At 36.2% G+C, this 20,973-nt stretch overlaps 4 protein-coding genes across 5 annotated transcripts; 3 read left to right on the plus strand and 1 right to left on the minus strand.

Moving 5' to 3' along the window:
- The first annotated feature begins 1,332 nt into the window (after window positions 1-1,332).
- LOC103928835 (soluble inorganic pyrophosphatase 6, chloroplastic) lies at window positions 1,333-6,482 on the plus strand. Of its 2 annotated transcripts, none has more exons than XM_048584049.1 (7): window positions 1,333-1,491; window positions 2,386-2,685; window positions 3,297-3,457; window positions 3,674-3,774; window positions 3,875-4,056; window positions 4,488-4,586; window positions 6,136-6,482. In XM_048584049.1, the coding sequence occupies exons 2-7, from the start codon at window positions 2,431-2,433 to the stop codon at window positions 6,226-6,228; spliced, it is 891 nt and encodes a 296-aa protein (XP_048440006.1). In that variant the 5' UTR covers window positions 1,333-1,491; window positions 2,386-2,430; the 3' UTR covers window positions 6,229-6,482. The 2 variants fall into 2 exon arrangements, with proteins under 2 accessions (XP_048440006.1, XP_048440007.1); XM_048584050.1 differs by having other exon boundaries at window positions 2,392-2,685.
- Window positions 6,483-7,454: 972 nt separating this feature from the next.
- On the plus strand, window positions 7,455-8,273 carry LOC103928834. Its single transcript, XM_009337933.3, has one exon. It carries the CDS (start codon window positions 7,602-7,604, stop codon window positions 8,103-8,105), a length of 504 nt encoding a protein of 167 aa, XP_009336208.1. The 5' UTR covers window positions 7,455-7,601; the 3' UTR covers window positions 8,106-8,273.
- Window positions 8,274-14,199: 5,926 nt separating this feature from the next.
- On the plus strand, window positions 14,200-19,123 carry LOC103934008 (mannan endo-1,4-beta-mannosidase 2-like). The gene is made up of 5 exons (XM_009343709.3): window positions 14,200-15,157; window positions 15,571-15,768; window positions 16,690-16,812; window positions 17,129-17,340; window positions 18,338-19,123. Exons 1-5 carry the CDS (start codon window positions 14,213-14,215, stop codon window positions 18,741-18,743), a joined length of 1,884 nt encoding a protein of 627 aa, XP_009341984.2. The 5' UTR covers window positions 14,200-14,212; the 3' UTR covers window positions 18,744-19,123.
- A 350-nt stretch (window positions 19,124-19,473) lies between these two features.
- Window positions 19,474-20,571, minus strand: LOC103928832. Its single transcript, XM_009337930.3, has one exon. It carries the CDS (start codon window positions 20,299-20,301, stop codon window positions 19,558-19,560), a length of 744 nt encoding a protein of 247 aa, XP_009336205.2. The 5' UTR covers window positions 20,302-20,571; the 3' UTR covers window positions 19,474-19,557.
- Window positions 20,572-20,973: the final 402 nt, after the last annotated feature.

Here is a 20,973-nt window from a genome sequence, read left to right on the forward strand (position 1 = left end):
AAACCGGCCATCTTTGAACCAAGCTATCCCGACGTCAAAACACTTCCAACGAAGCACTCTAAGGCTCCTTGGGACCTCACTAAGACACCTATGAGCTTCAAAAGTCCAAAAACATGCTAGAATAAGTTTGCATGAATAGTACTCAAATCGGAGCTTGTAAAATCGACGTGAAAACGTCGAAGTCCCTACCTGAAAATGGTATGATCGTGCTCCCCTCGACCTCACGATCACGACTGTGCCCTTGGTTTCCTCGATCTGCTACGATTTGATGGTTCTTGGTGTGTGTCCGTACGTTTGAAGGGGGAGGAAGAAGGAATGAGGACTCGGGGGGGGGGGAGAGAGAGACAGAGAAAATGACAGAGGGAGAGGGAGAGTGAGACAGTGTGTGTGTGTGTGGCCCAACACTTGCCAACACCACACAAACAACCAAACAACATAGCAAAACAAACTAGGGGTAAAAGGGTCATTTCACATATGTGTTTCGATAGTTTCAGGACGGGATGTCACAACTTGGTCCAACCCTTGAAACAAATATGAGTTTCTCATTTTTGGATCAAATTTAGCCCATTATTCCTCCTAAGTTAGTGGGGCTGACCCACTATATATGTATATTTTTTTTTTAGTACTTATAAATTCTTTGAATCCAACGGTTAAGATCTAATTTGATCAAATCCAACGGTAAAAAAAATATATAATGGTTCAAATTTAAACCCAAAGGCTAAAATAATTAAAAAAAATTATATTATGTGTTTCATATTCTTTCGTAGTGTTTTACGAATTTCATAGTGTCAGTTTAGTGAGTTTTCAATATTTATAGGAATCTAAATATTTTTAGATTAAAATGTTCATAAAATTAAGTTAGAATAGTCTACATAATTTGTTTTTTTTTAAGTTACTTTAAGAAAAAAAAATATTCTAAATTAATTGTTTAATAATCTCGAACTAAAAATTTAACCCAAAAGGATTAGAGGAGAAAAACAGTTTCTGAATTAAAACCTAAATTTTTTGGATTGAAAATTTTAGATCGTCTTAGCTCATTTTCCAATCTAAATTTGTCTCAAAAATGAGTTTTAACCCAAAAAGCTTTCTTAGCCTAATAATCTACGACATTGATATTTAATCTAAATTTGCTTATCAAATGTAATGTAATTGTAATTGTAATTGTATCAATCCGTTTTAATTTGATGTAATTGTGTGTATCAATCCGTTTTATTGGCAAAGATTCAACGAAGCCACTGGTCAAGAAGTGTCACTATCCACAAGTCCTTATCTCTACGTTTAAATTTGACCGGACTTCTTTATTTTCGTTCCACGTCCGCCACCGTCTCTCTCTTTACGTCTCACTCTACAATTACCACCGATCCTCCACCATTATCTCTTCCTTCGTCTGTCACTTGAAGTTTGAAGCGTCGCCATCGTCTCTGCCCTTCTCTCATCCTCATTCCTCACTCAGACGCTCTCTCTCAGCCTTACCTGAAATTTGAAAGAAAGGTATGAGTTTATTTTTGGGGAAAATTATTCAAATTGATTTGGGGTTTCAGTGGAAATTAGAGATTTGTTAATGCATGATGAGTGAGTTAAATTCGCCGGGATTTGGTTATGCATAAATTATACATGGCGTCAGCCCCTTTTTTTTAAAAAACAATGAGAATTACAGCGTATTCAGCTTCAACTATATCAATAGTTTATTTTATAAGACACGATTTAAAAGTCATTTTTGCAAAAATTCAATTCAATTTAAAATTATTTATCTATTTAATTGTCATAATATAATTTAGATGTTTTTTAAACTGAAGTGTTCATCAATTTTTTTGAACTCAATTAGATGCTTCAAATATTTTCAATTTGGTTAATATTTTGCAATAATAATCTATAAGATGCAACTTGAAAAATAGACGATTTGAATCATTAAAATGCAATGTGGTGTGAGCCATTAATTCCATTTTCTTTTATCCCTGTCATTTTAGCCAAAATGGTGGGGAGATTAGCATAACTCATCAGTTTGGCCTCTAAGATTTAAAATCAAAATAAGTGGTTTGTCAGTTTGTTCACCGTCAATTATCTTGATCATTCTGTGAAAAGTATCTGATAATAAAAATCAAAATGACAAATATACATTCAATTTAATAAACAATATGTCGAAATAATTTGTCAAAATTGAGGGTGTTGTTGACATATTGGTCCTTATTTAAAGAATTTTATTTTTACGAAATAATCAAAATAATTGACGGTTGTAAATGTAAACGCATTTATTAATTTTTAATCTCAGGAGTACCAACATGAGAAGCATTTTGGCTAATAGCCTAATGCATTTCTGTATATGGATAAATTTGCCCAACCATTTGTGCAAGCACGCACACTCATCTTTTTGCTCACCTAAATTAGCTGCAGCGTCTCCATTAAACTTTCCGCTCACTCATCTCTTGAGCCATGGCCACCGCGAGAGTGTTGACTGTCTCCGATACTTCCTGCTTACTCTCCAAAACGACGTCGTTCCCGGTGAAGCAGAGTCCCTACGGCACCAGCCTTCGCTTTACTAGGAGAAGAGTAGCATCATTGTCGTCTTCCTCCAGGAGGTCCTTCAATTGCACAGCTATCTACAAACCCGAAGTTCAGATCAGGGAGGAAGGCCAGCCTGAAACCCTAGACTACCGGCTCTTCTTCGTCGATCGCTCTGGTCAAAAGGTTATCTTCTTCCCGTTTTCCATTTTCTGTTGTGTTTTGTTTGGATTATGAGAAAAATGCAGGATAAAAGTAAATAATGTGAAAGCTTCCCATATGTGCATATATGGGGTTATGATTGAGGGATTTAAATGTTTATATATATATATATATATATTTATAGATATTCAATTTTTTCAGCTAATGGCTTGATATTAATTTCAAGTGGCATATATCATTTGCTTCATTGAGGCCTCTCTGTTTCAAAACTTTGAACTTGATTTTAAATTTGCAATTTTCCAGATTATGTTGTTTTGTTTTGGCGGGATTCGGGAAAATGGAGTCGATGAAATGAAATGAGACATTCAGTAACCACGTTAGGGCCTTAGACATGACTGATGGAATGCCCTGGTTTGTGCTTATAGGAATATGTTTATGTGTTTTCTTAGTTTGAGATTAAGTCCTTGACTATATGTGTGTAATCGTAGTTCGAACTTGTATTTAAACAGCATATGTAAATGTAATTGTAAAGGGAATTTCAAAATTTAGGTGTGTTGAGTCCTGGTTGGTCTCTACACACTAATTAGTTCACTTTTGTCTCAACTTGCTATAACAATCTGTTGGTTTATACATAGGTTTCGCCTTGGCATGACATACCTTTGCAAGTGGGTGATGGTGCATTCAACTTTGTGGTTGAAATACCCAAAGAATCAAGTGCAAAGATGGAGGTTGCTACTGATGAGCCACACACCCCGATAAAGCAGGATACAAAGAAGGGCAAACTTCGTTACTACCCGTAAGAATTAATTTTTTTCTTTTCCTAAAGTTATTTTATAGTGTTTGTTCTTGTCCTGGTGCTTGGATATGTTACCCGGATCAATATAATTTTTGGCTAAGAGTGCATCATGAATTAGACGCAAGCCACTGTTGGTGCTAGTTTTTTATTTATTGATTTACTTTTAAATTCCTTAAAGTTATCTTTTTGTGAATACCTTCAGTAAATCATTCTCAGGTACAATATAAATTGGAATTATGGGTTGCTTCCGCAAACTTGGGAAGACCCAACCCTTGCTAACGCTGAAGTTGAAGGAGCCTTTGGGGATAATGATCCAGGTATGCTTGCTTATCCTTTTTTTTTTGCCGCTTTTTTTCCTAAGGCAAGTGTCACATTTAGAAGGAGAAATAAAACCTTTGTTTTTGCTACAACTTGTAGTTGATGTTGTTGAGATAGGCGATAGTCGGAGAAGGATTGGCGAGATTCTCAAGGTAAAGCCTTTGGCTGCTTTAGCTATGATTGATGAAGGGGAGCTTGATTGGAAAATTATTGCAATTTCATTGGATGATCCAAGGGCTTCTCTCGTTAATGACATTGATGATGTTGAGAAGCATTTCCTGGTATGTACTGTTTTCTAACCAAGCACTATTAAGATTTCCATAATTACACACCACCATAGCCATTTTAATCATTGTATTTATTATTTAGGTGTTTTCAGTTTTTAAATTCGTTGTTACATGATATTTTTACTAAATGAGAATGGATAGTTAGTTACAATGTATCTATCTTCATAAACTAGATGAACTAAGTAGTAAGTTTTTTTTGAAAGGACACAGTGTGTGTGTGGTGGTTTGAGAAAATTTTGTACTGAAATGAAGTAAATGATGATAAATGCTTTTCACAGAGACTGTATTTGAGGATACAATTCTTGTGGAAGACAACAACTTAAGGCTTTGTTGTGCATATCAGATCTTATTTTAATCGTAATGAATCTTTTAACCACATTACCTTTGGATTTTACTAATTGCTAGCGATGTATGGTTTACTTCAGGGGACTCTCACTGCAATAAGGGACTGGTTTAGAGACTACAAGATACCAGATGGAAAGCCGGCTAACAAGTTTGGTCTTGGCAACAAAGCAGCAAACAAGGTAAATTTACAGTTACCTCTTCAGTTGCTATCCACGAATCCTTTTTGGGTACTATTTTGTTTTGTTTTTTTGTTTTTTTTTTTTTTTTAATTTATCTTGACTGCCAAATTACTATTTTTCCTTTATCTCCTGATTGGTTCCTTTATCGATTCAGTCACTAGCTTTCAAGGGCCCTACCCTCTGGCCTAGTAGCATAGTGCTTCATGCAAAATGCAAGTGTTGCAAGGAGGCATGACAAGATTTGTCCAATTAAAATCTGATTTTCTAATTTCAAAGTCTTCAATATTTGCATCTATAATACATAATTAATATAAGAATGTCTCTTTATGGTAATCGAACTTGAGTGTGCTAAAGAGTTGACTTAAAAACCGGCCAGTGGGATTGGGGTGCAGTTTGGAGGGTTTAAATCAAGGGTTAGGTACTTGTTTTCTATGCAGTTTATTTATTTCTGACTTTTGATATGTTTGATATGTCGGAGGAGTCAATATTTAGGAATAGGCACGCTTTAAACTCAATTCCACTTGGACTTGAGTGTATTAACGAGTTGACTTAAAAACCAGCCAGTGGGATTGGGGTGCAGTTTGGAGGGTTTAAAGCAATGGTGAGGTATTTGTTTTCTATTCGGTTCAGTTATTTCTGACTTTGATACGTTTGATATGTCGTTGGAGTCAATATTTAGGAATAGGCACGCTTTATACACAATTCCACATGATCCACAACATGAAGGCGGTCGAAACATTTGACACACGATACACAAATCTACCTTAGCTGGGGAGTAATTGCAAGTCTATTCATGCATCGATGTGGAATTAGTGGGTGGTAGTCATGGCATGAAGGAAAATATAACTGCCATGTAATTAGGTAGCGAACTTTGCTTTGGGTTCTAGTTAGTTTTGGGTTTTAGTGGTTTCTTCTTTTTTATCTGTCTTGTTTGAATACGAGGTTTTATTTAGTTTGACAGATGATAATGATACCCCTAGTCTGTTTAAGTAATCATCCAACAGTTAATGTGATTATTTAAGTATTTTGGAAGGTCAGGATTGAATAATTATTTAAGTAATGAACTGGTAGGATTCTTGGGTTGCTATAACTGGACTGTTTCAAGAGGATTTGAATTCAGATTCTTATCTAACTTATCCCCAACGAAATCATCTTTGCGATAGAACTCAGTGATCTACATTCCAATTTCATCCTATTTCTTTTTCTGAATCGTTTGTTGTTTCTTTTTATGGATAGGATTATATATCTTAGTAATTACCCTCCTAAGAGGCTTTGTGCAGCATATTCATAAATTTCAGATTATAGACTTCTCTGTTTGGGTTTCTGCCCCTAGAATTAAGTATTGATGCTCCATCTTCGACCTTATTACTTATTAGCTCATACTTTCGTCTATTTGTTGCTGGAAATATGTATCTAGTGTTCGGATATATTGTGGTTCGGTATTGTCTGCTAGACAGCAGTATAACACCTATTGTCACAAATTACCTTCGTCTGTCTGTGTTTGTTGTACTTTTTATCTAATTCTAGAAACTATTCGTATGATGAACAGGATTATGCTCTTAAGGTCATAACCGAAACTAATGAATCATGGGCCAAGCTTGTCAAGAGATCGATTCCTGCTGGAGAATTGTCACTTGTATAGATGCATTGGTTGAATTGGAATTCCAGGCGTTTATCATCTTGCACTCATGGTGATTCATTAGAGATTTTTCCTTTTGGCGAACCGGCGGTGCTGTTAAATGAAAATATTGATTCAATGTCAATTTTTGCGTCAGTCGGCTGGACTAAGCACGGTGAGTAATTTAATACTAGCTTGGTTTTATTAGAGCTTATTTCTTTATACGGTAATCATGCTTGGTGCTTAAGTAATGGTTAATTTGCCATGCACTTCTTTTATCTTTTGAGCTGTTGTGTTTACACCCATATTGCTTCTCTCGACACCCAATTTACTTGAACGCTTTTCTCTGGATACCCAAAATAACGTACTAATCTTCTAAGAAGACCCTTCTTTTACTTTCAATGAAATAATATTTCGTTAGACGCCGATTTTCATTGTATGTTGGTATGAAGGCTTTCTCTTCGATTTGGCTATTGCGCTTTTGTTTTAAAAAATAATAATAATATGATGAGAACTGTGACTTGCAACTAAAGCAACTTAAGAAAGATTAGTATTTGGTTTAGCAATTTTTCTATAAGGAATGTTTGGTTCCTTCATCTGCAGTTTACATCGTAGTCGATTCATAGATCTTTGTGTTTCTAATTGGAATCATTTATATCATATACCTCTGTAAAAATCATTTTGTCAATCAATTTCAACAAATAAATAAACAGTCCATAATACTTTTACTGAATACATTTATTACATATTTTTTTAATTATTTTTATAACGATAATTTTTACAAAATGATTTATGATATTAATAATTTTAATCAAAAGTTTGAAAATTTATATGTTAAAAAAGAACTCCTCTCAATCCATTAAGGAAGAGGGTTTTTTTCGGATCCACTTTGTGGGGATCGTAAGGATCCTCATATTCTAATCGTTCATTGTATATCGTGTGGTTATTTTTTTTCATATACTATTTGTGTTTAATTTTAAATAAAAAATATTAAATAATTTTTAATCGCATGATACACGATGAATGGTTAGATCTTTAAGATTGCTAAGTGAATCCGGATAAGATCCAATTCCATTGGAAACCAAGCTAAACCCTGTTCTTCCCTTGGGCTTGTAAACACACAAGGAGCGCGTCCGCACGCTTTTCCCGTACGGAATCAATGATCGTCTGGAAATAACCGCACGCTCTTCAAGTGCGCGTTTCAAACTATCATCCCACTTACCCACCCCATGTTTAATGTCAACCTTTTTCCATCATCAATTCTCCGATCGACTCAGACAGACAGATTGCTCAACAAAATCTCCAAAACCAACCCACCCCAAAGCCCAGGTAGGATTTTGGAATAATTCCCCGCAGATTTCCTTTTCAAAAAAAATCCAAAAATCCCAGCTGTTTCAATGGCGGACACCACCGCAGCAGAAGAAGAGCAAGAAGCGCCGCCGCCGCAGCCATCGTACTACACGTTGTTTCTGAGAATTATGAGCAAAAGGAGAACATGGGTATGTATATTCGTGTTAGTATACGCCCTCCTCCTAACTTCTTCATGGAATTTCCTCAAATCCTTGCTCTCCTGGCACAAATTGCAAGCCCAACAGTCTTCCCCGTCGTACGGATGGCCTGCCCTTTACGCCTCGGTTCTTCTGGGGGTGGTTTTCGGGCTGCTTTCGATGTTCGCGGCGCTTGCAGTGATTGTTCCGGTGACTCTGATGACGTGGATCGCCATCGTGGTTCTGCTGGCCTTCTTCGGGAAGCCGAGGAGGGCGTTGGTGGTGGACGGCGGGAAGATTACGAGAGAGATTGTTGGGATTGTGATGAGGATTTTGTTGAAGGAAGGGAATTTGGTGGCTGCTGGTTGTGCTGTTCTGGGGTATTTTGCACTTTTTAGGAGGAATGGGGAGTGAAGTGATTGACTGATTTGGTTGTTCGGGGTCTTTTTCTAATTTGTGAAGATTTCAGGGATCTGGGGTTTTGGATTTTGTAACATAACATCTTACTTGTTTTGATTTTACTGTGGTATCTGACTGTTAATTATTTGTTGTGTTTATCTATATCCTTCCCAAATTTAGCAATTTTATGGCTAATTTATAATAACACAAAGGCTTTGTGTGTTTTGGGAAATTTCGAGTAGTTGTGCTGAAAAATTGAGTGTGCAAGGGAGTAAATGTATTAACTTTCGAGCCACAAATACAAGTTCGAATCTCCCTCCCGATAGTATGATATCCGACTCAAATCTTTCTTATCCGAAATCCGATGGACCAAAATATTGAACTTGGTGTCACTTTAATGTGTTAAATGGCATTGAAATGATTTGGGCGAGGGAAGTTTGTTGAATTTGTTGTGTCTTTCTTGCCTTTAAAGTTTAAAGATATCAAACTTAGAAGCTTCCCCAAACATAGCCAACCCCAACAGTATAAAACTGCTCAAAGCAGGAGGTGGAGTTGAATTACAGACTACCCAGCAATCGGTAACCAGCACTCTGTCTGTGCTTGCTTGCTTGCTGTTTTTTGGTTCCCTTAAACTGAACCGCCTGATTACCAAGAGATTACTACCGAATCATAATGTGAGGACGACAGTGCCCGATGACCAACCGAGGACAATTCCAGTCTGGTAAACCCTAGAATATGGAACGCTAGTCAAGTTTACACTATCGAATTCAAGAAAGCCGTCCTAGAACTAGGTACATAACATAATATTGGAGAAAGTTTGTTGTCCTTGAAGTAGGCCCAAAACTCTGACCCATGTGCCGGTATTCTACTCTAATCTACACTCAAATGAGAGAGCTTGATACTAGAATGCGGTGGATTAAAGAAGAAAGCTCTAACTACCAAGACAATTCACCACTTGCAGGTGAGAATCACATTGATTCTAACTTAACTTATAAAAACTGTATATTTATAAAAATGAAAAAGAAAAAAGAAATATTAGTAATTATATAATTTCCCTAAGCTTAAAGCTTCACTGCTTGAGAGCCATTGAAAGTGCAATGCCATTAGTGCAAATGTAGGGCATGATGCCGACAGGCAATGGAAACTTCCATATGCTAGCTAGTCATAGCATGTCACCTGTCTTATGGCAAAGCATCTCATCCTTTGGCCTTTGTGTTTGGTAATATCCTTGTTGATGGATCAATCCCTGGATCTGAACGGCTCAAGAGACCTCACTCTTGCCTCAATGGCTCAAATACGTACCAGAAAGAGAGCAGTTTCGCCACCACTGGATCATATTACTTGCCAAATTGTCACCCGCATACATCAGTACAAAACAATGTAACGGTGAACAAATTACATTACTGCAACTTAATTTTGTTGGTAATTTTATTTTATGAGATGAATGGATTGGTTGAGGATGATAGGATTAGTGGCACACATTCCCTCGACTGACAGATCAACACGTGTGCGAGTGCAACTGATCCTAATATCTTCTTCACACGATTTTAGATTTACAAATGTTATGAGGGTGCATAGATATAGAGGTGCATTTGGGTAAGGTGGGTGGATAGTGTACTATTATCACAAAATAGTAACCTCATCGTCAATAATTTTTTTACTTGTAATTAGGTTTGAATACTAAGTTATTTTTTTCATTCTTTAGTATAAATATATTGTTGCCTATGTGTATATAATATCACATATAATGTGACAAGTGATGAGTAAAAATTGCCACGTCACAATGATTGTATCTCGTTGAATGTTGATTTTTATATATTTCTTTTATTTTGTTCTTATTAATCAACAATTTCATACATAGCTAGACCGACCCTCACAAATTGCAAATACTAATTTGTTAAGAATTAATCGGATTAAAGTTATAGGGTCATCATTCACTTGAATCGAAATATCTGCGAGATATAGATCACAACTTGTATTGATTAAACAAATTGTTAGAATTCTCAAAGTAACACGGTGGAAGTTATAGATAAAAAGGATACGAATGGTTACCCTTAAGTTTTTGGAACACTAGAGAATTAAGAAAAAAAAACTCTCAAATTTCGATAAATAATATGATAAGATAATTAAAATACAATCCTAAAAGTCGTTTAAATAGTCTTAGCAAACCCTAACTCCAAATGAGAAAAAAAATTAAACAAATAACAAAATATCAAAAATATTTAAATCACATTTTGGGCTAGTAGACGCTGGAATTCGGCCAATTTTTACTAGGCTTGTTGTTATCTTGTAGATCTCATCGTTTTCTTTAAATCCATATGTAATGAGCTCAAAACTGACACGTCAAACGAAAATTACGTTAGTCCAAACAACTTAAAAAATCAAAATATTCACTTCTGGAATATACTAGTAGCAAATAACCTTTTAACCCATCAATTACTATGAAGCATGAGTTTGTCAAAATAGTGACGAATTGCGCTCGGGGACCTAAAGTGGGACCGAGAGCAGCATAACTCGTTAGGATTCGGCTTGGCACGACAGGAAACGGCTTTGAATCACCATGTAAGAAAAGAGAACGCCGTCCTATTTGCCAGAAAAATTGGAAGGACTTTCGTTTTCACTAGATCTTAGTTCTTACGAGAGAGAGAGAGAGAGAGAGAGAGAGAGAGAGAGAGAGGGGGGGTTAGAAAGAGATGATGAAATTGGGGTTCCACCATAAAACCAATTGGTAATATGGGAAGCAATCCAAGATCATATAAGTACATAGCAAACCTTGTCCCTCACCAATTCTTAACACTTTTCTTGATTAAATGTCGCATTTTCTTTTGATTTTTCTGTACATAAAATAACATAAATTTTATCCTGTGTCGTAAAATGACCAACCTTATTACAATACCGAGCAACCCCATCATATATGTATTCCATCAAAATATGTTTGCAAGTGAAATAATTATCTATTCAACATAGCTGCATCCCTTTTCAAAAAACAAATGTTAATTGAATATATCTTATACCACAATGCGATATTGAAATGTTGTATAATTGTGTAAATATGTAGTAAGCTTAGCCTTACTTTTTAAACTGATGGAGATAATAATTTGTGCCAATTATTTTGTCTGAAAAATAATGGAATGATGAAGATGATGTTTTCTTTTAACATGGATGAAAAAGATGATTTTTTGGCTATCACACCTCTCATCTCTTTATTATTTATTTTCTAAAATCTAAACACACAAAGTTATATAAAAAGGTGCGAAATCGCAATCGCAAGCTCTAAAAAGTAGTAATTATTGCAGTTAATATTATTTAGGAATATAATTGTGTAAATTTAGAAATATAATCCAAATAGGATTTGGGGGATAAAATATCTTTATGACTTGTATTACTTCTGAGGCAAGTAAAGACCACTTGATTAGTATAAATAAAGGCATAAAGCCACAAGAGAATAGGTGATGAGTTTTCTCTTTCTCTCTCTCTTGATGTCCATCTCCTGCCCTCAACCACTAAAATTTCCTTCAACAATAACCTTTTTTTTTTTAACAAATGATATTATCTGCACTAAGGGGAAATGTGGGTGGGCTTAGCCTCATAGTGGGCTAATAATAATGTAGTTCAAATCCGTGTTTGGCGAGAATGAAACCTAAAACCTCTCACTTACAAGTGAAAGAATATATCACTAAACCGTAGTGCTAAGTGGCAGTAGCCACTTAATAATTGGAATAAAATGATTAGGATTTAGGACGAAACAATTATCAATTTTTAATAAGGGCTCAAATTATGTACAACAATTAGGAGGAAGTAAGGAATCATTCTTCTTCCCTTTCTTTTCTTTTGCTAAAGGGAAAGAACCCTCAACTTCAATCCTTATTTTCTTTTTCTTTTTTTAAATTAGACCAAAGATTTCTCCAATGAAGAACAAAGCATCTACCAACTCCAGCACATTGCCTTAATAATTAACAGTCTTTCACTTTAGTTCCTAAATTGGTTTTATTGTATACTATACTTCTCCAACTTTCTTTTAATGCCTCATTTGTCTCCTTATCATCACTTTGGTTTGTTCACGTGATGTGCACCTCATCAACATTTGAGGGGCAAAAATGTTAATATAAGGCCATGTATACTTCACGGATAAGAGTGTTACTGTGTTCATTCACTTGTCGTATTTTTCATTCAGTTATTAGTGTAAATGTTTATGATAACTACATACAAAGTGAGCAGGAAAAAAGAACGGGTGAACGTTGGTAGTGACACTCACTAACAATCTTAAACATTATGTAAGACTGTTGGGGAGTAACGGTCTTGAGTTTTTTCAGAGTGATGTTGAAATGGATTCCAACAATGAATTTTACCCTTTGACAAAAAATAAAAAATAAATAAATAAAAACTAAAGACAGCTTGATTAAGGAGATTAAAAGAGAGCAATATTTATAGTACCAAAATACCTCCCGCTTTGCAAACTATCGAAAAACCTCGAAACCTTGCGCCATTCCTTTTACATGTCCATGATCACAACGGTGTGCCAAACTGTTGGTGCACTGTGCAGAAATCTTGAACTCCTCAACAGCCTCAAATGCCGCTGATTTGCTTCCTGCTGCAGAGAACTTCAACTGCTTTTCTTAACCCCCGGCCTATGTAAAACGATCTTCCTCCTTAACCAACTCCCCATTGTAACACAGCAGCATGGAAGTTCCATCCCTTTCTGCTGAACAATGGCATTTGTTCACAGATGTCATGTAGGACTTTGCATCTCATGAAAACATATCAGTACTTCTAGTTAACCTCGACTTTCATGAATACTGAACACTGAATACAACAAACGTTTCAAGCCACTCCGAAACTTGTCGCCAATTTGGAAATTCAAGGTCTACCATACTACATTTCTAAATGCTATATTTACACAAATTCAAAGGTCCAAAACTGCAGAATTTTCAATGAGTTCAACTAAAAAATTATGAAAATAAATCATTCTCAAAAATAGATAGTGGGTAAAGCATAATATAGTAGAATGCAACAGCATACGATTTGGACGGTTACACTCCGTCCGTCACTCCTGCGGAAGAGACGTTTCTGTTTTGAGTGTTTTGTTTTGGTAGAAAATGAAGGAGGAGACAGTTTCTTCAATTAAATGTTGTATGGTGTTTTGAAATCTGTGTCAGGGGGTTTCGTTGGGTGCCTTTAGGGCGTCGTTACATTTTTTCTTCTTTCTGATTAGCGAAAGATAATATGGAATTTTCACAAACAAATTTAATCAAAAGAGCAATGTTTTAACTTTGAATGCGGTCCTTAATCATCACTATTTTTACTAAAATCTTATTGATTTTCAGTTTTATTAAAATTCTTTAACTTTGTACACTTTTGCATATTAAATGTAATCTATTCCATATTAATTTTTCTTATACATGTTACAAATTATGAAATTTGTAAATCCCCATTTTATGGGATATCCTTTCTTCTTCTTTCTTTTATTGGAAATATGGGATATTATTTAAGACCCACAACTTGTGGGATATAAAAACTGAAAAAATTAATCTCACATCTATATATAGTTCTCAATGTCAAAAAATATATGCACCATACACATTCTCCATGTCAAAAAAATGCACCACTCTTATTTTTGTTCAAAAAAATCTACACAATCTCAATGTGGAAGGGAAAAAATGTTAAGTACCCACAAAAATATACTCTGACCTGATTTAGGGTATATATCAGAATTTAAAATTATGGGTACAATAAATGATTAAAAAAGTTTTAAAGTATAGATAGAACAAAATATTAAGTATATGAGTAGAAATTAAAACTAAAAAAAAAAAACTGATACAAATTAAAATATAGTTGTAAATTTAGGTACAAATTTAAAAGTAAAATATTTGATACAGAATTTAGTTATAAATGCTATTAATATACCAATTGTAACGTAAATAATTTTTAATTATAAAACTTAAATATGCAATTTATATTATTCAAATCATGACGTGGATAGAAACTAAAGAATTTTAATAAAAAATTAATTAATGAAATAGAAAAATAAAGGATGATGATTAGAATCTAATTTTTCATTTTAAAATTGTGATCAAAACTTCAAACCATTGTATTGCTGCTAATTGCCCTACTTTTCTGCGTTGATGAGATTGAAGTTGAACAGGACAAATCTGTTCGGTAGAATATTAAAATTCAAGAAAAGCAGTGAACTCAGGTACTCAGACGAGTCAGATCTACACACAACGCAACTCAGCAGCAAAGTTGCAAACAGCTTGATATCAACACTGCAACCACACCACACCACCCCACGCCACCCCACACACCCACCTCCCTCTCCTCCCTCTCTCTCTCTCTCTCTCTCTCCCCATTCCATTGAAAAATTGTCCATTTTTCCATTTTTGACTATTGTTTTCTTGGTTGAACATGTTAGCTCTGATTTCTCTACCATATTCCCCACATGCCCTCAAACCTTCCTCCACGCTTGTTGCATAAACTTCCCTTTTCTCCTTTTCCACTTATATATATATCAGGACACCAATGTACATTTTTTAGCAAGAGAAGGATCTGGGTGTTCACATCTGGGTTCTGAGGATAATAATCTCATCTGGGTACCAATAAATTTCGTAATTTTATTGAAATTTAGCCAAAAGGGTGTCCTGAAATCCTTCAAATCCGCCGAAATTTTGGGGCTTTTTATGACCTTGGGGTCCTCTGCAAAGAAGAAGAAAATGGTAGTTGCAGGAAATGGCCTGTTCTACCCAATTATCGGATTCGCGTCGTGTGTGGCCTTCATCTACATGTCTTTCGGTAACTTGGGGTCGAATTTTGGCAACCAAACGAAATTGAGTTTTGTGGGGAGGAATGGGACTCAGTTCATGTTGGATGGCAAGGCATTTTACATTAATGGGTGGAATTCTTACTGGCTGATGGATAATAGTGTGGATGAGCATAGAAAGCCGAGGGTCCGGCAGATACTGCAAGCCGGTGCGAAAATGGGCCTCACCGTCTGCCGGACTTGGGCGTTTAATGACGGCGACTACAATGCCCTCCAGATTTCCCCTGGTCACTTCAATGAGCAAGTGTTCAAGGTAATATTAATAATCCATGGATATTAATCTTTTTTTCTTCGTATTTAAAATGTTGATTTGCTGTTTTGTGGGAAGTGGGAACCTTTGGATTAGGATTTCATTGAACATAAATTTAGAGACATTGTTTACTGCGATCGAGTTCTAACCTTTCTCTGCGTACTTGATTGGGTGGTGCATTTTGAGGGCTTACTTAAGTGGTGATCCTGTTTTGCCATATCTATACATGAATGTATTATCAGTAAGGTTTGCTGCTAAAGTAGTAAATTTATGGTTCAGTGTAACAAAAGTAGTAAAATTACGGTTCCATATCTAGTTATTTTTCGACATTCCTTATGTTATCTTAAGAAGTACCATTAGTTAGCGATATTTCTCCGTATTTTGTTCTTTTTCATAACAGCTTGATCTGGTGGCAGGCTTTGGATCATGTCATTGTAGAAGCTAGACAACAGGGCATCAGGTTGCTTCTTTGCTTAGTTAATAACTTGCAAGCATATGGTGGGAAGACTCAGTATGTAAAGTGGGCATGGGAAGAAGGTGTTGGTTTGAGCGCTTCCAATGACTCATTTTTCTTCGATCCATCTATTCGCAATTATTTCAAGAACTACGTCAAGGTAATTTTGTTTTGTTGCTTTACTTTCCAGGAACAAAAAGTTGCACTGCTCTTTGATTATACTTGGACAGCTCGTAATCTTAATGGAAAACTGTTTATGGTAATGCCATTGACACATTTATTTATATTTTAAAATGAAGAACGAATTTTGGTATGCGGTTAAACTTTGGGAGTCCTAATATTTCATAGGATACTTCAGTTCACCCAGAAGTATTTATGTTGCTATGAAGGTGAGGTATGGGGACAAAGTTTTGCTGCCAAAATGACGTACTAAACACTACTAGGTTTTACTTGCTGAACGTTTGGTTTCACATAATGTAACGTAAGCTTTTTAGTCACAAAATGATCACTAGGCATAACTACTAAGACTGCAAATTCTCTTAATGTCGTGATCAATTGGAAAGATTGTTCTAAATCTCCATTTGGATCTCATACAGAATCGTGTGGATAGAAGAACCTGAAATGTTTCATTCTTTGGCCTATCTAACTTTCTTATGCTTTCCTTTCCCCTGTTCCTACTAAGATACAAATGGAAGGATCTAACTGAGTGCCAGATTTTTTTTACTCATGGTCACATGAAGTTGAGGAAAATTATGAATTTTAAAGCACCGAGCAACCATTAATAGGATTGTGGCATTTAAGATTTAGGAGATACATGTCATGTCTCTGGATTTTGGTAGCCATTTGTAAATATAATATTATGAGGGCATGTTTAACCGTTGTGGATTCTAAAGTGTTTGAATGTTATGAGTTAAATGATTTTGTACCTTTGGTATCCTGAATAGGTCATTACTTTTCCTTCAGTGATTTGTGTCTCTACAATAACAGAAACCTGCAAGAATCTTTGTTTTAATCAATTTTTGTGTTATGAAGATTTATAGGTTTATAGCCAATTCTAATTCATTTCCTTTTTTTCCTCCAGACTCTCCTAACAAGGAAGAATACTCTCAATGGAATTCAGTATAGAAATGATCCTACCATTTTCGCGTGGGAATTAATAAACGAACCTCGTTGCATAACTGATGCTTCAGGTGACACTCTCCAAGTATGTTTTCAACTATCGATACTGCCTTCTTACAATTATGAATATTAATTTTAAATTAAAGAAGATTTTAGTATTATTAATTTTAAATTAAATTAATAGCCATAACTAAAACTAATAAAATGGCTATAACTAACCATTTTACAATAATTTAATTAAATATATCTATTTATTATCATTTTTTAACCAAATTTGGTATGTGTAAAACTAACCTTGTTGGGGTGGGCTGGGGTGGGATGTGGTGGGATGGTAAGGAGGAGGGGGGCTCAGTAACCTCTGCTATTAGAACATGAATTGATTGTATGTTATAATGTTGCAGGATTGGATAGAAGAAATGTCAGCTTTTGTGAAAGCAATTGACAAGAACCATCTACTGACTGTGGGCCTTGAAGGGTTTTATGGTCCTAAAAGCCCTAAAAGGTTAACTGTGAATCCAGAAATGTGGGCATCCAGACTTGGCTCAGATTTTATTCGCAACTCCAAGATCCCCAATATTGATTTTGCCTCTGTTCATATCTACCCTGACCATTGGTAAGCTTTTGCGTGTTTATTTACATTGCATGAAATTTCTCAAGTCGATATGAGGGACGTCACATCTTACCAATGTTTTAGAAATCTTACGAATGCATGCACGGTCCCTGTCTATGAAGTACTTAATCAGATATGGATACTTGAGGATATATAGATGTATCTTAACTAACTGAGTAAACGATGGAGATGCATATACCTAACTGGGGTCTTATCATAAAAGCTCACCTGAGCAAACAATCCATGCTAAACTTGGATCTAAGTCCACCTTTTTTAAATTCAAATCTTGAAAAAGAACCTTTATTGAATAAATGTAAACTAATTGTGATCCAATAGTTGACATGGATGTTTGTGCTCACCCATGAGTTTATCATGACTATATATCAAATAAGGTTTATTAAGTCCCATTCTCTAAGTCTTTAATTTAGATATGAACGGGTGAGATGTACATGATATAACTCATCAATCATATTTTGAAACGGTATAAAAGAATGAACTGATTTAGTGGCCTATGAGAGAATAAACAACAACCAAGCCTTATGTCACTAAGTAGGGTCGGCTGTATGAATCCTAGAACACCACTGCTCAGTTTTGTGCCAGCTCCAAGTACTCCATATCTTTTCTTATAGTCTTTTCCAAGTCTTCCTAGGAACTATGAGAGAACAATTATAAATATAGGAACATGTCCATTTTCTTCGTACTTCGAATTCAAATTATTGACCAGGTGGATTCGTGATTGAATGTGTGGTCAAGTTTAATCTGATATCTCAAACTATTTGGCAAGAGTATTTTATGTAGTCTCTTGTAGATTTTGTTTAGTATTTAGTCATCTCATGTGCCCTATTTCATTTGATTCATCCTAGAATGTAATTCGGTCTTTTCTATGCTTTAGTTCAGCTCGTCCCCAACCTCATATCTGTCATAATTTTGTGAAAGGATGTTTGCCCTTGTATAATGGTACATCTAACGACTACTCATTTCGTCCTCACTTTGTGGGTAGGTTCCATGATGAAGAATTTCACAATAACCTCAAATTTGTCTCCAAGTGGATGCGTTCTCACATTGAAGACGGAGACAATGAACTGAACAAACCTGTCATGTTCACCGAATATGGATTGTCAAACGAGAACAAGGACTTTGAACCATCTCAGCGTGGGAGGTTTTACAAAACTATTTTAGACGTGATATACAAATCTGCCAAGAAAAACCAGTCTGGAGCAGGTGCTTTAGCCTGGCAGTTTTTCGTTGGAGGAATGGACGAGTATAATGATGAGTTTGGGATAATTCCGTGGGAAAGTCCATCTGAGTATAAGATGATGATAGAACAATCGTGCAGGTTGGCTAGACTCAAGGGACCAACTCAACAACAGCGAAATTTGAAAGACCTGTGTTCGCGAAGACAGTGAAATGCTTATTTTTGTCAGCAGAAAAAATTGTTTCCTTGGGGAGTTGGGGTCATATATTTACGGTTTGACAGTGTTCAAATGAGTTATAGAAACTGCATTAGTTGTGATGTTCTCAAAGCTTTTCACGATCAAAGAGTACAGATTAACAGCCAAAAGAAAGGTTATTTACAGCCAACCTGCATGATTGTTCTACTTCATTAGTTGAAGTAGGTTGCTTTGCTTGTAAGAAATGTTATCTGATATTTACAGCCAACCTGCATGATTGTTGTACTTCGGTTTGATTTTTGGTCAACCGCTTTAGTTCTGGTGGGATTTCGTCTTCAGAACTTCAATTGATGCAAATTATACTTCTTGTTATGCAATCACACAAAAATTATACATTTCGCGGAAATTATTCCCGTGTACCTATCTCACTCCTGTCATGACTTGTGCATATGCTAAAGAATGAACTGATTGGTTAGATGAAAAATTGGCATCAACCTCCCCCGTTCTTGTCCTGTAACCGAGATTGAAGAGCATCTACTCACGCATACAACACGTTTGGTACAATCTGATCTTATTTCTTCCCAACAAATGCATTCGACACATTTGAATGGGCAGATTTCCAACTTAGAAAACGAGCATGAAGAAATTAACAATACTACTTCGTTGTGTACGTTTCCCGGATGCATAACCCCAATTTAATGGAAAGAGAAGAGCAATAAAATGGCTAACCGTATAATTTCTGCAATTCAACACCAATAAATAAATATGTATATAAAGCAGAGTTTTTTTTTTTCATACATCTGAAAATGCAAAGAAACTACATCAACATTCAGCTACGTTTTGCCAATCTGGGCGAAGTCCTAGTGCCATTTACATTACCGGAGGCCTTCTCTTTGTTCTCCTTCCCCTTGCTGCTTGTACCCTTCAATTTCTTGTCCTTGAAACTCAGCTTATTCACCTCCTCCGCCACCTTCAACACAGTCTCCGCAGCCTCCTCTTCCTCGGATCTCCGGCTCCGAGTCCTCCTTGCGGCCACTCCCTCCGATCCACCACTCAAACCCTTTGAAGGGCTCACGCTGTTACCCCTCTCAGCCTCCATAGCCACCTTATCAAACTCATCCGCCAGCTTCTTCACAAGCTTCTTCCCCTTCACAACCTCTGCCTCCTGTTCCTCCTCATCGCTCTCACTAATCACATCCAAGAACCTCCGGCGTTTTGTCACACGCGGAGCCGGAGGGGGCGAATCGGAGGAAGCTCTCTTGCCGCTGGGCTGATTACGACCCGACCCATTTGCAGATTTCGCAAGCTTTTGCTTCTCATTCTCGATCTTCTCCCTCTGCGCGCGGAGTTTGCCGACACTGCCTTCGATGCGGCCCTGGAGCCTGAGGCGCTTGAAGCTGAGGCCGCCCATGGACCAGTGGGCCTCGTTGGCCCACGAGAGAAAGGGGTCGAGGACGTCAGCAGGCGGGTCGACGCGGTGGTCATTGAACTTGACATCGGTGTAGAAGCGGGGGCGGGGGAGGGTGTTTCCGAAGAACTTGGCGGGGCTAATTGTTTTGAGCTTCATCACCATGGCTGCTGAATGAATAGGCTGAAATGTTGGTTCGAGAATTTCGACAAACAGGTGGGGTGAAGAAATAGGAAGAAGCAATACAATTAATGGATTTGGAGTTTTTCAGATTTGATAAGGGGGTTATAAAGAAGGTGGTGTGGCGGGGAGTGAGTGGAGTGGCGGGAATTTTTGGGCGGCATAATTTTCGCGCTAAAAATTTTCGAGGTTTTTAAGTTCTGATGTTATGGGAGGGAGCCAGATCTCCTAAATGTTTTTGGCGCCATCATTTGGGCAAAATGCAGAGTCAGTGAAACCCCCAAATGAGATATTAAAATGTTTAAATCAACACTACTAAGACCGGTTTCTGAATTTGATACCAAATTAAGTTGTTCATTATATGATTTAGCCGAACTCTCATCCTCTTATTGTAAAGATATACCAATGTACGAAATATAAAAAACTGTTTCAAATCTTTTTTAATTAATTGCTAAATGCATTTTATTATTTTTATTATTATTTTATTAAACATTTATTGTAATAGATTGATTTAGTAAATAATTAATTAGACATATCAAGGAGAGTAGAGAATAAAACTTTAAACATTATTAAAGTGCCACATAGGTCATTCTGTTAAATAAAAATTTTACGTTCAAAATTTGACATCTCCAAAGAGATGCTCTTACATTTTCATTT

The sequence above is a fragment of a genome, unplaced genomic scaffold (assembly GCF_019419815.1).
Source record: "Pyrus x bretschneideri cultivar Hongxiangsu unplaced genomic scaffold, Pyrus_bretschneideri_v1 Contig20, whole genome shotgun sequence".
NCBI lineage: Eukaryota > Viridiplantae > Streptophyta > Magnoliopsida > Rosales > Rosaceae > Pyrus > Pyrus x bretschneideri.

Bases quoted from the DNA above. Each gene is read 5' to 3' on its own strand.
- LOC103928835 (XM_048584049.1), top strand. From the start codon at position 2,431: ATGGCCACCGCGAGAGTGTTGACTGTCTCCGATACTTCCTGCTTACTC. The intron at 2,686-3,296 runs GTTATCTTCTTC...GTTTATACATAG, and splicing joins TCGATCGCTCTGGTCAAAAG to GTTTCGCCTTGGCATGACAT. The intron at 3,775-3,874 runs GTATGCTTGCTT...TACAACTTGTAG, and splicing joins CTTTGGGGATAATGATCCAG to TTGATGTTGTTGAGATAGGC.
- LOC103928834 (XM_009337933.3), top strand. From the start codon at position 7,602: ATGGCGGACACCACCGCAGCAGAAGAAGAGCAAGAAGCGCCGCCGCCG.
- LOC103934008 (XM_009343709.3), top strand. From the start codon at position 14,213: ATGAGATTGAAGTTGAACAGGACAAATCTGTTCGGTAGAATATTAAAA. The intron at 16,813-17,128 runs GTATGTTTTCAA...ATAATGTTGCAG, and splicing joins CTTCAGGTGACACTCTCCAA to GATTGGATAGAAGAAATGTC. The intron at 17,341-18,337 runs GTAAGCTTTTGC...CTTTGTGGGTAG, and splicing joins CATATCTACCCTGACCATTG to GTTCCATGATGAAGAATTTC.
- LOC103928832 (XM_009337930.3), bottom strand. From the start codon at position 20,301: ATGGTGATGAAGCTCAAAACAATTAGCCCCGCCAAGTTCTTCGGAAAC.